The sequence below is a fragment of the Carlito syrichta genome, unplaced genomic scaffold (genome assembly GCF_000164805.1).
Source record: "Carlito syrichta isolate Samal-C Ts95f unplaced genomic scaffold, Tarsius_syrichta-2.0.1 Scaffold135829, whole genome shotgun sequence".
In the NCBI taxonomy this organism is placed as follows: domain Eukaryota; kingdom Metazoa; phylum Chordata; class Mammalia; order Primates; family Tarsiidae; genus Carlito; species Carlito syrichta.
This window is the reverse complement of record NW_007079925.1, coordinates 1752-16289: the sequence shown is the minus strand read 5'-3', so window position 1 is coordinate 16289 and position 14538 is coordinate 1752. Positions and strand designations below refer to the sequence as shown.

At 51.2% G+C, this 14538-nt stretch overlaps 1 protein-coding gene across 1 annotated transcript; it reads left to right on the top strand.

Moving 5' to 3' along the window:
• Positions 1–11691: 11691 nt before the first annotated feature.
• On the top strand, positions 11692–13570 carry CAMP (cathelicidin antimicrobial peptide). The gene is made up of 4 exons (XM_008049604.2): positions 11692–11895; positions 12501–12608; positions 12750–12821; positions 13439–13570. Exons 1-4 carry the CDS (start codon positions 11695–11697, stop codon positions 13568–13570), a joined length of 513 nt encoding a protein of 170 aa, XP_008047795.1. The 5' UTR covers positions 11692–11694.
• Positions 13571–14538: the final 968 nt, after the last annotated feature.

Below are 14538 nucleotides of genomic sequence, written 5' to 3'. Positions count from 1 at the left end.
CCGGCCACTGCAGCCTCGACCTGCTGGGCTCTGGCGATCCTTCCGCCTCAGCCTTCTAAGAAGCTGGTACCACAGGCGCGTGCTACCGTGCCCGGCTAATTTTTTGATTTATTGTAGAGGTGAGGTCTTCCCAAGTTGCCCAGGCTGGTCTCGAACCTGCGGGCTCCGGCAATCCACACACCTCAGCCTCCCAAAACACAGAATTGCAGGCTGAGCCACCGAGCCCGGCTCAATAAAGTTGTTATAACAAAAAAGAGTCAACCTGGGAGCAAGCATCTGCTTTCCAATCCCTGCAGCTACTAGCAAGGGTTGGTTGGGAGTTTGTTCTGACTATAGACAGACACATCCTCTGGAGGACTTCCTGGTGGGAGAGCTGGAGGGGAAGGCCAGGAGCAGGAGGCTAATCAGGGGCTGTCTTCTCTCCTGCTGCTGCCCACTCAGTCCCTTCAACTCTCCCTGGGCAGGCCCAACCACAGCCTTTTCTCCCCAGTTGCCTCCGATGGGCACACTCCTTCTTGGTCAGTTCTGCTCAGAGCTCAATTCCTGGAGCCAGGGCAGTGCCATGGGAAAGAAACCTCCTCTCCTCACTCCATAAGCCAGTGTCAGGGCTCCTGTGAATATATTTCTGTGCTTGTACGAAGCTGACCCCTATGTAGGTGTCAGACTTCTTTGCAACCCAGGTTTTCTTTGACAGCCCTAATTCAGCCCCATTTGACAAACCAAAGCTCTGCATGTAGGGGACACACTCCCCAGCTGCCTTATCCATGTCTTCCTGAGACTCTTACCCCTTTCTGAGCTCTGTTCAAGCTAGCCTGCCTCTCTTGCAGCTCTTCAGGGTAGGGAAGAGGATGTTGGCACAGTCTCTTGGCAGCAGCCTCTTGGGTGGTAGCTTGTTCCTGTTGCTCTAGGTTGGCCTAATCCTTGACTAACTCCCTGAGCCTTTTTCACATGTGCAGACCTGGAGGCAAGCAGATCCTAGAGGTAAGCAGATCCATAAATCGCATTAGAGATGGCTGGACACTTGCCCAGAACTCACTTGAAGGCCTTGGTTCTGGTCTCTTTCTGTCCAGGGCCTCCAAATCCACATCCAAAAACAGACAGGAGGTGGAAATATCCAGGAGGTGACCTTTGACCCTCTGTGCCCTAAGTCCCAACTCAAAAATAGCACCCGGAGGGACCTGACTTCCAGGCCCTTAGTACCTCACAACCTCTAGCTACAGGCTCTTGACCTCGCCTGTAAGGCAAGGAGAAAATCTCTTTCCCAGTCATTTTGGGGAACAGAGATCCTGCACTGGGTGTGATTATGAGGGTGGCCAGTAGAGGTGATTATGTGGACAGTGAGGACAGTAGAGGATAGATTCCCACAAGTCATGATTCTAGGGCTCCCGGAAACTGCAGCCCTTCATCAATGCAACCAGTATGATGTTCCTACCATAAAATCCCACCTGAGACAGGCCAACTATGCACCCTCACGGAGCTGCTTCCCTCTAGCCATGACCCATGATGTCGGAGGCCTTCTCCAGTCAGCCACCTGCTGAGGGATGGCCATTTCTCACCACTGTCTCCTACACAAAAACCTTTTTCTTTGGAGGCGTTGTCAAGGGTGTACTTCTAAACATTCATAGAAAGACAGCATGTCGAGGCTGGGCTCGGTGGCTCAGCCTGTAATCATCCCAGCACTTTGGGATGCGGAGGTGAGTGGAGTACCTGAGCCCGCAGGTTCGAGACCAGCTCAGGCAACTTGGTGAGACCTCATCTCTACAATAAATAAAAATTAGCCGGGCGTAGTAGCGTGCACCTGTAGTTCCAGCTACTTGGGAGGCTGAGGCAGAAGGATCGCCTGAGCCCAGCAGGTCGAGCTCAGCCTGGGCGACAGAGTGAGACTCCAACTCAAAAAAAAAAAAAGAAAGCATGTCACAGGTTCAAAGCTTGCCCTTCTCACGCAAAGTTGTCACAAGGAGCTTCTCTCCTCCCAGTTCTCTCTCTACCTCCAGGCCCATTGTCCAATAGAACATTCTGTGATGAAGAAAATGTTCCATATCTGAGATGTCCACATGTGACTACTGGGCCCTTGAAATGGGATTAGCGTGACAGAGGAACTAACCTTTTCTTTTTTTTTTCTTGTTTGAGTCAGAGTCTCACTCTGTCACCCAGGCTGGGGTGCAGTGGCATATTCACAGTTACTGCAGCCTTGACATGCTGGGCTCAGGTGATCCTTTTGCCTCAGCCTTCCAAGTAGCTGGAATTACAGGCGCACACTACCACAACTGGCTTATTTTTTGATTTATTGCAGAGACGAGGTCTCACCAAGTTGCCCAGGTTGGTCTCAAACCTCTGAGCTCAGGCAATCCTCTTGTCTTGGCCTTCCAAAGTGCTGGGTGTACAAGCTTGAGCCACTGTGCCCAGCTTTTTAAAACAAAAACAGGTTCTTACTCTGTCACCTAGACAGGAGTGTAGTGGCACAATCATAGTTCACAGCAGTCTCAAACTCCTAGGCTCCATTAGTCCTCCTTCCTCAGCCTCTTGAGTAGCTGGGACTATAGGTACATACCACCACACCCATGTAACTTTCACAAAAATTTTCTATAGAGACAGGGTCTCACTATATTGCTCAGACTGGGCTCAAGCAATCCTCTCGCCTCAGCCTCCCGTAGTATTGGAATTACAAGTGTGAGCCAGTATGTCTGGCCTGGAGGAACTGATTTTTAATTATATTCAAATTTAATTAATTTGAATTGAAATCTAAATTGCCACATGTGTTATGGTTACCATATTGGCCAACACATTAGAGCAGATATGAGCAAGATCTGATGGGCAGAGAACAGTGAGAGGAGAGCTGGTTAGGATTGGGGTCAGGGAGGAGCCAAAGGAGAAATCAAAGACTCCAGTGGGGTGAGTCAGGTCACTAAGCAGAGGTGAGCAGCAGGCAGCCTGGCAAATAATCTCTGGCCATCTGAAGGCATAGAAATGTCGGAGCTGCACAGGATTTATGGATCACCGATGAGGGGAGAGATTGGCCATGGGGAAGGGCTCAGGAAAATGTCACCTGGCAAGGAACTTGAGCCAGGCACAGTGGTTCAAGTCTGTAATCCCAGCACTTTGGGAGGCTGAGGTGAGGGGATTACCTGAGCCCACGCGTTTGAGAACAGCCTGGGCAACTTGGTGAGACCTCATCTCTACAATATATCAAAAAATTAGCCAGTGTGGTAGCGTGTACCTGTAGTTCTGGCTACTTGGAAGGCTGAGGAGGAAGGATTGCCGGAGCCTAGCAGGTCAACGCTGGGGTGGCCGTGAGCGTGCCACTGAACTTCAGCAGGGGTGATGGAGTGAGACTCCAACTCAAAAAAAAAAAAAGCTTGAGGCCATGTCTTCCTCATTGGTGGCAAATGCAGGGTTGGGAAACCTGAATTATGCTATGAGCCCCTGGCCCTGGGTGGGTATTCCTGGACAGGACAGCATGTGGTTGCCCGTGGCTATCTTGGCCTTTTCTAGGAGAACATAAACTATTGCTTGACAATTCCCCCTCCAAAGGAAGACAGAGGGGTCCTGTGAGTCAGAGCATATGGCCTTTCCCCTATGAGTGAACAAAGCCTCCACCTCCCTGGACACCATGTCCCAGGTCCTTCTTGGGAATCAGTTCAGGAAACAAAGGCATATTTGCCAGAAGTTATCTATCACCTTGTGCTGTATGGTTGTTCTTGTGACAAATGATTCCTGAACTTGGCTCTAGACCTGCAGGCAGCTGCCCTCACCCATCAGGACCCTCTGAGGGAAGAGCCCAGTGCCAGCTCCTAAAAGGGGACCAAAGAGGAAAGGGCTCCTTTCCCCTAGGGTGGCTGTGAGCTGAAGGGAATGCAGAGTCTTGCCCTTGGGAGTCCCTGCTTGAGAGACAGATAACATTGTCACATTTGGGAAGCCCTTGGCCTGGGGAGGAGGTGTAGCCTTATGAGTAGGAGCTTGGAAAGAAGAGATAATTCAGGGACTTCCAGTTGGGAAGGGTAGCCCAGGCCTCCATGACTTTTACCTGAGAAGACTTGTGGTCCCACCCTGGGGACTATCCTGACAGATAAATACAGTGTGAGTCTAAAGTGGAGTTGTTTAGCTATTTCCCAGCCTGGTGTTGGTGGAGGGTGCATCTCAGAGGATCTCAACTGGGGGTGACATCCAGGGGACAGCATGGAGAGGCTGACTCTTAGTAGAAATGGGACAATAGCTGGATGCAGTGGCTCATGCCTGTAATCCTAGCACTTTGGGAGGTGGAGGCAAGAGGATTGCGTGAGCCCAGGGCTTTGAGACCAGCTTGGGCAAATTGGAGAGAACTTCTCTCCACAATACATCCAATAAAAAAAATTAGCTTGGTGTGGTGGTGCCCGCCAGTCATTCCAGCTACTTGGAAGCCTGAACCCAGCAGGTTGAGGCTGTGGTGGCCATGAGCGAGCCACTGCACTCCAACCTCAGTGACAGAGTGAGACTCCAACTCAAAAACACATTGAGAAATAAAAATTAAAAAAGAAATGTGACTGGGCGCAGTGGCTCAAGCCCGTAATCCCAGTACTTTGGGAGGCCAAGGCGAGAGAATTGCCTGAGCCCAGGGATTCAAGACCAGTCTGGGCAACTTGGCAAGACCTCATCTCTATGATAAATAAAAAAATTAGCTTGGTAGCATGTGCCTGTATTTCCAGCTACCTGGAAGGTTGAGGTGGAAGGATTGCCTGAGCACAGCAGGTCGAGCCATAGCATGCCATTGCCCTCCAGCCTGGGCAACACAGTGAGACTCCAACTCAAAAAAATAAAAAATTAAAAAATAAAAAAGAAATGTGACAGAAGCCTAAGGCAGTGAATGTCGATTTTGGGAAGGTAGGAGGCAGAGTTCCCAAGATTTCATGAGTGCATATGTGTCAAGGCCATCCCAGAGCAAGGAGACCTGACCCTGCCCTCACTTGCAAAACACCCTGAAAGTGCAGGTGTTGATAGTGAACATGCATTTTCTCACCCACTGTCACATTTGTCCCCACACAAACACTGAAGGGCATATCATTCCCATTCTGCAGATGAAGACATTCCCAGGAAAACAAAGCAACTTGCTCAAAGTCACACAGCTAGTAATGGATGGTGCTTAAGAACTCTGCCCCAGTTCTCTGGACAATACAATCTTACTCGTGAAAAGAAGGCATGGCTGGGTACTGTGGCTCAAGCCTGTAATCTCAGCACTTTGCAAGGCCAAGGTGGGATTGCCTGAGCCCATGGTTTGAGACAAGCCTGGGCAACACCTCATCTCTACAAAAAATTAGCAAGGCGTGGTAGCGCGTGCCTGCAGTTCCGGTTACTTGGAAGGCTGAGGCAGAAGGATCGCCTGAGCCCAGTTAGTCGAGGCTGGGGTGGCCGTGAGCATGTTACTGCACTCCATCCTGGGCAACAGAGTGAGATTCCAACTCAAAAAAAAAAAGAAGGCAGAGCAGGGAATTCTCTGGGTAGAATCACGTTGGTGCCTTCTGTCCACCACAAGGTGTAAGCACACTCTGCCCTGTGTCCAGGAATAGGGAAGGGAACTTCTATCTGAGAATACATCTGACTCCAGTGCATTGCTGTCCAGAAGAACTGGACTTACTGTCTCAATTTTTGCACAAGAAAACTGAGATTCATTGGGGGAGGAGAGCGGGGGAGGGTGCAACTTGCCAGAAGTAGAGGTTGAGTGACCTGTGCTACCAGGGCCATGCTGCTGTGCTGCCCTCGGTTCACTGCTTTGCAGAGTTGGAAGCCCACCTGAAGCCCCTTGGAGGGGTGGACTGTCTGCTCAGGTAGTTTATGCTCAGGTGCTATGGGTCAGGCACTACCCACACATGTATTGCCTCATAGGTCTCCAGGTAGACCCCAGTGGCCCTATCTTAAAGCAGAGTGAGGAGCAGGAGGGTTAACACGCCCAAGAACAGCTGGGCATGGTGCCTGATGTCTGTAATCCCAGCACTTTGGGAGACAGAGGTGAGAGGAAGACCTGAGTCCTGGGGTTCGAGACCAGCCCAGGAAATTTGATGAGACTTCATTTCTACAGCAAATCAAAAAATTAGCCGGGCATGGTGGCATGTGCCTGTAGTTCCAGCTGAAGGCTGAAGTGGAAAGATCGCCTGAGCCCAGCAGGTTGAGGCTGCGGTGACATGCCACTGCACTCCAGCCTGGGTGACAGTGAGACTCCAATGCCAAAAAAAAAAATTGCCCAAGAGCAAAAACTCACTCATGACAAGTTGGGATATTTTACATCTGTTCACATTCCTTCTCCCCCTGGGAGATTCACGTGGACATGTGACATACGTGTCTACTTACCCAGTGTGGTAAACGGAGATTCCTACAGTGGCTGGACTTGGGAACCATTGCCACCCGTTCCCCCTACTAACACTAGCATTTGAAATTCTGTAATAAACACTTCACTTATACTGGCACCTAAAGCTCCACCATTAAAGCCACATGTGTTTTGGGTTGATCTTGTAAAAATGCAAACAAAGACTGGGTTGGTGGCTCAAGCCTGTAATCCTAGCACTTTGGGAGGCCAAGGTGAGAAGACTGCTTGAGTTCAGGGGTTTGAGACCAGCCTGGACAACTTGGCAAGTCCTCATCTCAACAATAAATCAAATAATTAACAGGGCGTGGTAGCAGGCGTCTGAAGTTCCAATTACTTGGAAGACTGAGGCAGAAGGATCACCTGAGCCCAGCAGGTCAAGGCTGTGGTGGCCGTTGAGTGTGCCACTGCACTCCAGTCTGGGTGACAGAGTAAAACTCTGACTCAAAAAAAAAAGCAAACAAGGGGGCCTTGAGGATCACCTTGTGTAAAACCTGCATTTCAGAGGATTCTGACTTTCTGAGGGATGTCAGTTCATGGTCTGAGTCACCCCAATTTTACTATCTCCTGGGTACCATGTTTACTTCTGAAGAATTAACCTAAGAAGTCACATTAATAACAACAAATCCAACTCACATGTACTGGCCACACATCGTGTTACATTTGTCCCTCACAACAATTCTGTAAACTGAACACTGTAATTATCATCCCTGTTTTACGGATGAGAAGACTGAGATGCAGACAGATAAGTAGGTACCCAAGACCACAGAGCTGGTCACGGCAGGACTGAGCCAGGAACCCAGGAAGCCTGGTGAGGGAGCCTGAGCTCTTGACTGCCAAGCCCTCAGCTCTCTGTCATGCTGACTATAGACTTTGGGCACAGAGGGACAGTGGCTTGTCCACAGAGCCAGAGGCTGGGGACTGTTATGGTTCCTGGGATTCCCATCCCGGGACTCCTTCCCCAGTGCTTCCTGAGGGGATGAACAAGCTGTCTGTATAGCTTTCTACTTTTTTTTTTTTTTGAGTTGGAGTCTCACTCCTTCACCCAGGCTAGAGTGCAGTGGTATGCTCACGGCTACCCCAGCATTGACCTTCTGGGCTCCAGCGATCTTTCTGCCTCAGCCTTCTGAGTAGCCGGGAACTACAGACACGTGCTACCATGCCCGGCTATTTTAAAAATTTTATTGTAGAGACGAGGTCTCACCAAGTTGCCCAGGCTGGTCTCGAACTGGCAGCCTTAGGCAATCCACTCACCTCGGCCTCCCAAAGTGCTGGAATTACAGACTGAGCCACCAAGCCAGGCCTACTTATTTTTTTAAGTTTTTTTTTTCACACAAATACAAGTTTATTTCACACAAAATAATCCCCTCCAGTTTTACTGAGGTGGCTAAAGCTTTCTACTTTAAAGATAAGCTGGCCATCCTGTAAAAGTTGTCTCAGAGGCAAGCAGGCCTGGGGGGGTGCTTCAACCAGGACCACCACTGGCTCTTTAGGCTTCAGGGCTGCAGACAGGCAGCCAGAGAGGGAATGGAGAGAGAAAGCTAAGGTGAGCCTTGCTTGCCAATGAAGGAGGGATTCTGGAGTGGAAGAGGATGGCTTTAGCATGTACTAATCCATGGAAGGTTTTCCAGAGTCTTTAGTACCCTCAGTGGACTAAGTTTCCTGGTCACATTGTGTAGGAGCTGGTGCCTACCAGGTCTGAAGGAAAGGAAGGGGCTATGGACCCATCTGCTGAGAGATGTAAGTAGGGCTTGGATATTCAGAGTGAGAAAGAGTGAAAGACCTAACCAGAGAGACAGGAATTGCTCTGGCCTCTAGGAAGGGTTGATGCTGAGGGAAGGGACATTTATCTAGCTTTTTTTTTTTTTTTTAGTCTGAATCTCACGCTGTCATCCAGACTGGAGTGTAGTGACACTCACAGCTACCACAGCCTCGACCTGCTGGGCTTAGGTGATCCTTCTGCTTCAGCCTTCCAAGTAGCTGGAACCACGACATGTGCAAACATGCCCGACTAATTTATTGATTTATTGTAGAGATGGAGGGGTCTCACCAAGTTGCCCAGGCTGGTCTCGAACCTCTGAACTCAGGCAATCCTCTTGCCTCAGTCTCCCAAAGTGCTGGGATAACAGACTTGAGCCATTTGCACCCGGCCTAGAATTTGCTTTTAAATTTATTCTTATTTTTTATTTTTTAAGTCAGGGTCTCACTCTGTGGCCTAGACTGGAATGCATTGGCATCATCAATGATCATGGCTCACTGCAGCCTTGACTTCCTTGGCTCAGGCAATCCTTCTGCCTCAGCATCCCAAGTAGCTGGGACTATAGGCCTGTGTCATCACTTTCAGCTAATTTTTTTGATTTTTTTGTACAGACGAGATCTTGCCAAGTTACCCAGACTGGTCTTAAACTTCTGGGCTCAAGCAAACCTCCCAACCCAGTCTCACAAAGTGCTGGAATTACAGGTGTGAGCCATCATGCCTAGCCTCTCCTAGAATCTTCAGATCACCCTGGTTTTTTTTTTTTCTTTTTTTTCTAATCAAGCAAAGCAGTGGGAGTGGAGAAGGAACAAAGAAATCTGTAACTGGTTGTGATCAATTAGTTGTAAACACCACTGCACTCAGATCAGCCTGACCACCCTGTTAATGGGGTGAGACATAGCCAGGTGCTGAGCCCAGCCGGTTGAGGCTGCAGTGCCATGAGTGTGCCATTGCACTCCAGCCTGGAAGACAGTATGACTCTGACTCAAAAAAAAGGGGGGGAGGTGAGACACTATGAAAAAGGTCAACTGGTGAGAGCCTCTCCCCTTCCCTCCATAGGGAAGGGCAGCCATGAGTTCTAAGGGTATGAGTCATTCCTACCTTATGTGATAGATACTGACCAGCATGTACCCAGCCCCGGGCAGGACTTACTCCTGGAGCCTGGGAAACCTGGAATTTGTGCCATGACCCAAAGAGGGAAAGCGAGGCCCTGAGTCTTGTATCAGTCGTGTGGGTTCTGGCTGATTTCATGCAAGAGGAGTGTCTAGAATGTGTCTGGAGTATCTGGCTGAAGTAGAATGTTCCCTTGAGGCAATTGGGAAGGGGCTCAGAGCATGTTGGATCTGACCTAGAGGAAGGCAGGACTGCACAGGGCTCACGCCCTGTTCTAAGGACTAACACTGACATCTGCTTCTCTCCCAGTTTGACTTCTTGGGGATCCTGAAGCCAGTAAGAAAGGTGAAGGAGCCAGGCAACGTCTGAGAGGCCTGATGTCCCTGGATGGTCCTTTCTCCAACTACCATAAAAAGCCTGATGTGCAAGCTCTGCTTAACCAAGAGGCCACTGGGGCAACACCTGGACTGTGAAACCAGGTTGCACAGAAGCCCACTTCTCTTTCCTTTCTCAAGGCCAAGTGCACAACTAGCAGCCTTCATCCAGGCTTCCACCTTCCAGGCCCCCAAGTGTCCTATAGGCCAAATGAGGCCAAGTAGTACTTCAGGCCTCATGGCCACATGGCCAGTCCACAGAGGATCTGGGGCCAAAATTTGCCTCATGGACTCTGGACCTCTCTGTCACTTTTTTCGTGTGTGTGGAGATGAGTTCTTGCTATGTTGCCCAGGCTAGTCTTGAACTCCCAGGCTCAAGCAATCCTCCCATCTTGACCTCCCAAAGTGCTAGGGTTACAGGTGTGAGTCACCATACCTGGCCCCTGCTGACACTTTGGTGTATCATCTCTCCCTGTGTTCTTTCCCTCTCCCAGCACCAACCACCCCAGCTTGATGTCTCGGCCAGAGCACTGGACAGGGAGACATTTAAGGTCAAATTGGGGGAGACTGCTTGGAAGCTGTGGGGGCAAAGAGGAGGTTTTTGTGTCTGGTTGCCGTGTCTGGTGTGAAGATGAGGTGAAAGGACAGGCCAATGCAGGATTAGGTGTAGAGTTGGGAGAGCAAGCAGGAGGCTCAGGTGAGCCAAAGCAATAAGGGTGTGTGGCAGCTTGACACCTGAGGTGTGTATGGCTGTGGTGAGAGCAATGGGAGCAACAAGGCTGAAGTCCCAGATGCCAGGCCAGGGGTCGTGTGCCTGAAGGCAGAGGGGTGAAGTGGCCAGAGCAGTGGTTTGAAGGAGCTCCTGGATGGTGGTGCAGAGGGTAAACTGCGGCCTGGGGAGAGCCTGGAACCTAGAGGAGGCGAAGTCTGAAGGTTGGGGTAGCCTCATGGGAGAGAAGATGGTGACAGGAAACAGGCAGGGGCAGGGGGAGGCCAGAGGGAGTGTACCTAGGAGGAAGAAGGAGAGGTGGGTGCTCCCCAGGCTTTCAGCTCAGGCCTCATGCAGCCAGCTGTCATCGGAAGAGCAGACAACTCATTGGAGTCTTAAACTCAGAGATACAGACTAGGTAGTGTCTGTCCATTGTAACTCGTGTCCTGGAAGGGGTGTCCCTGGGGAGACCTGGGGCAAGGGAAGAGCAGCAGTTCAAGCGGCAAGTCCACAAGCCCTCGATATTAAGAGGATGGCCCTTGGGCAGGGGGAGATGAGAAGGAGCCGCCAGGGAGGTAGGAGGGAAAGCAGAAGAATGGCCCTGGGAAGATTGGGGCAGCAGGAGGGAAGGGACACCAGTGCCTATGCAGACGAAGACCAGGCTTGAGGGTGACCAGTGAGGGCTGGCCAGTCTGCAGTGTCCTGAGCGTGAAGGAGAGTGAAGAATTGGGATTAACAAGTGGAGATGTTTCCTCAGACTCCACTGGGGAGAAGATATGAACAGTCGTGTCTGGAGGGGTCTGGGGACGTTTTTAGACTGAGAGACAGTGGAGAATTCAGGAGAGAGGGATTAATGGTGCAGAGACCCTGAACAGGCTGAGAGCTGACTCCAGAGAACAGGTGGTAGGCCTAGAACTCAACAGGCCACTTCGCCCTTGGGTAGGTGACTGTAGGTGGGAGGTGGCTACTGGTATTCTTTCATCAAATGTTAATCAATGGCTACTGGGTGCCAGGCAGCGCCGAGAGCTGGAGATTTAGCAGGGAGCACTGAATCCATTACCTTGATTCCTGAGGAGTAGAAGGATGCAGGATGGGCACCTGGCTCTTTTGCTCTCCTGAGAGGCTCAAACCTCTTGAGCAACCCAGGCAATGACAGTCCCCCGTGGGGTCCAGGAGATTGTCAGGGAGATGGAGAAACCATTTCCTCATCTTGCCCACAAGGCAGACCTCACTCACTGCCCAGCAAGTCCTGTGAAGCAACAGCAGGGGCTGAGGCAAGCCCCAGCCCACACCCTGGCAGGCAGCCAGGGATGGGGTGGGTCCGGAAGGTTCCTGCTTGGGCCTTTGCATCAGACATGGACTGGGCATAAAGGAGGCTCCTGTGGGCTGAGGGGAGGCAGCCTTGGAGACCATGGAGACCCAGAGGGATGGCTCCTTCTTGGGGCGGTGGTCACTGGTGCTGCTGCTGCTGGGCCTGCTGATGCCTCTGGCCACCACAGCCCAGACCCTCAGCTACCAGGAGGCTGTGCTTCGTGCTGTGGATGGCTTCAACGAGCAGTCCTCAGAGCCCAACCTTTACCGTCTCCTGCACCAGGACCTGCAGCCCACTGAGGTGAGGTGTGAGGAGGAGAGGCTCTGCTCCAGCTAGCCTCTGTCACACTGTCACACTCTTTGTTCCTGCTGCACCTCCTGCCAGGAACCACCTCCTCAGGAGTTGTATCTCCTCCTAGCACAAGAGCTTCCTGCCTTAGAATCCCTGCTGTGGCTGAGGGGCCCCCATCGTCACCCCATGCAGGCTGTAGGGACTTCTGGGAGCTCCAGGGACCAGGGTGGGGTCACTGGCTCTGAAGAGTGACTTCTCCTGCTCTGAGTCTCTTCTGTACCTGTTTGCCTGGACAGGGAAGGGCTCTGCCCAGGATTGAGGGTTCAGTAGACATGACTTGTCTTCCAGGAAGTCCCTTGATTTCCCTTATACCCACCCCAGAGTGGGAGGTGCTCCCTGTTAGAGCTTGTCTGAGGTCTGCTTCTACTCACTGTAAGCTTGAGAGGGGCAGGAATGGGCTCGGTTCTCCTGTCCTCTGTGCCTCAGCACCAAGCCCAGTACTTGGTACACAGTAGGTGTCGTTGAAAGCCTGTTCTTTTTGGGTATCAGGGAGTCAAATGAGAGAAGGCAAGAATGGGCCTGAGCATGGACTCTCCATTTTCTCTCCTGACCAGGACGAGGACCCAGACACTCCAAAGGATGTCAGTTTCACGGTGAAGGAGACAGTGTGTCCCAGGACATCGCAGCAGCCACTGGAGCAGTGTGACTTCAAGGAGAATGGGGTGAGCTAGATGCTGGGGGTGCAGGTGGGTGTCTTCTGAGGGCTGAACAGAGGACCCTTGGGGATCATTTCCAGCCACTGAGGTGGGACTGAGAGGTTATGGCAAACTGGTTCTAGCCTGACTGTGAGCTTTTTCTTTTAGTTGGTGAAGCAGTGTGTGGGAACAGTCACCCTGGACCAGGCCAGGGGCTCCTTTGACCTCAACTGTGATGAGGTGAGTGGACTGTTCTGGGATGCTGGGACTGATAGGGAGGTAGGGCAAGGACCATACTATGGGCCAATCAACTGCTGCCCCACCCAGGGCAGAGAAAGCCACCCCTACATTGGGCCCTTCCCTCAACTTGAACTCCATCTCTGGGATGGCTCTGGAATCCCTTAGAGCAGTGGTTCTCAAAGTGTAGTCCATCCTGGGAACTTGTTAGAAATGCGAATTCTCAGGCCCCATTCAGACCTACTGAATCAGACAGACTCTGGAGTAGGGGCCCTGAAATTTGTTTTTTAACAAGCTCTCCAGGAAATTCTGACTCCTGTAAAGTTTGGGAGCTACTGACAGAGTAATGAACTCTCAGTCTTGAGTTCCCATCTCAGCATTGCTGGGATGAGCTGTGTGACCTTGGGGAGTCCCTAGCCAATCCTAGGCATCAGTTTTCCCATCTTTTTACTAGGTATAGGGATTCAACCACATGCTTCAAAGGTCACAGCCAGATGGTGAACTGAGGCCCCAAAGCTCCTAGGGTGACCTAAGAAGTGGGTGTCTGGGTGGGGAGGGGCCTTGGATCCCAGGCACAACCTCAGCAAGAAACCTGTTTCTTCCTCTTGGTTTATGTCCAGAACACCAGGAGACCTGCCAGGCTGGGCAGGTTCTTTCGGAATATTGGTAGGAGGATTCGTGACAAGTTTAGGAACATTCGCAGGAATCTTGGGAATTTTCTTCAGAATCTTGTACCCAGGACAGAGTCCTAGGTTCTGCCCTACCCTGGCTCAGACTTCTGAACTCTGAAAAATAAATTCTGTGAAAGCAGCTTCCTCAGGCTTCAGTCTCACTTGTCTTGCCTCTCTCTCTTCCCACAACCGAGTCCTTAACTCTGGGAGGGCCCGTGTGTGTGTGTGTGTGTGTGTGTGTGTGTGTGTGTGTGTGTGTGTGTGTGTGTGACACACAGAGATGGGTGGGGGCAGCTGTGCCATCTGGAAGGGCATGGGGTGAGGCAGCAGGGCCAAGAGGCTCTGGACAGCGTTTCCATTCTCAGGGTCCTTCCCCAGGCTCTTTGCACACGCACTGCCCTTCTCAATCGAACCTCCATCAGGGCCTTAAAGAGCTGTACTTCGTGTGAAGCAGACGGGGGAAGCTGTGGAGTTGTTCCTGTTTGTGAGGAGGTGACACTCGAGGGAGGGGCTGCGTGTATTAACATTCACAGAGGCACAGTCTGGTCTCACTGGTGGCTGGCTGACGGGTTGGCCTGCCAGTACAATTCCCACAAAGTTCCAATTCCTCCAGAAAATCTTAACACCTGGCTTTTTCTCTGGCACTGGGACACATCACTGTTTCTTCAGATGGGTAGCAGATTGTAGTTGTGGGCTTGTGTTTAGGGGTCATTAAAAGCAAGAATCGGAGGCTAGGTTCAGTGGCTCAGTCTGTAATCCCAGCACTTTGGGAGGTTGAGGCGAGGGGATTGCCTGAGTCCGCAGGTTCAAGACTAGCCCGGGCAATTTGGCAAGACTTCGTCTCTACGATAAATTAAAAAAAAAATTAGCCAGGTGTGGTAGCGCACACCTGTGGTTCTGGCTACTTGGAGGGCTGAGGCAGAAGGATCACCTGAGCCCAGCAGGGCAACACTGGGGTGGCTATGAGTGTGCCATGGTACTCCAGCTTGAGCAACAGAATGAGACTCCAACTCAAAAAAAAAAAAAAAAAAAAAAAAAAAAAATTGGGC

Excerpts from the sequence above, each read along its gene's own strand:
- CAMP (XM_008049604.2), top strand. The coding sequence starts at position 11,695 with ATGGAGACCCAGAGGGATGGCTCCTTCTTGGGGCGGTGGTCACTGGTG. Across the intron at positions 11,896-12,500 it reads AGGACCTGCAGCCCACTGAG|GACGAGGACCCAGACACTCC; the intron begins GTGAGGTGTGAG and ends TCTCCTGACCAG. Across the intron at positions 12,822-13,438 it reads TTGACCTCAACTGTGATGAG|AACACCAGGAGACCTGCCAG; the intron begins GTGAGTGGACTG and ends GTTTATGTCCAG.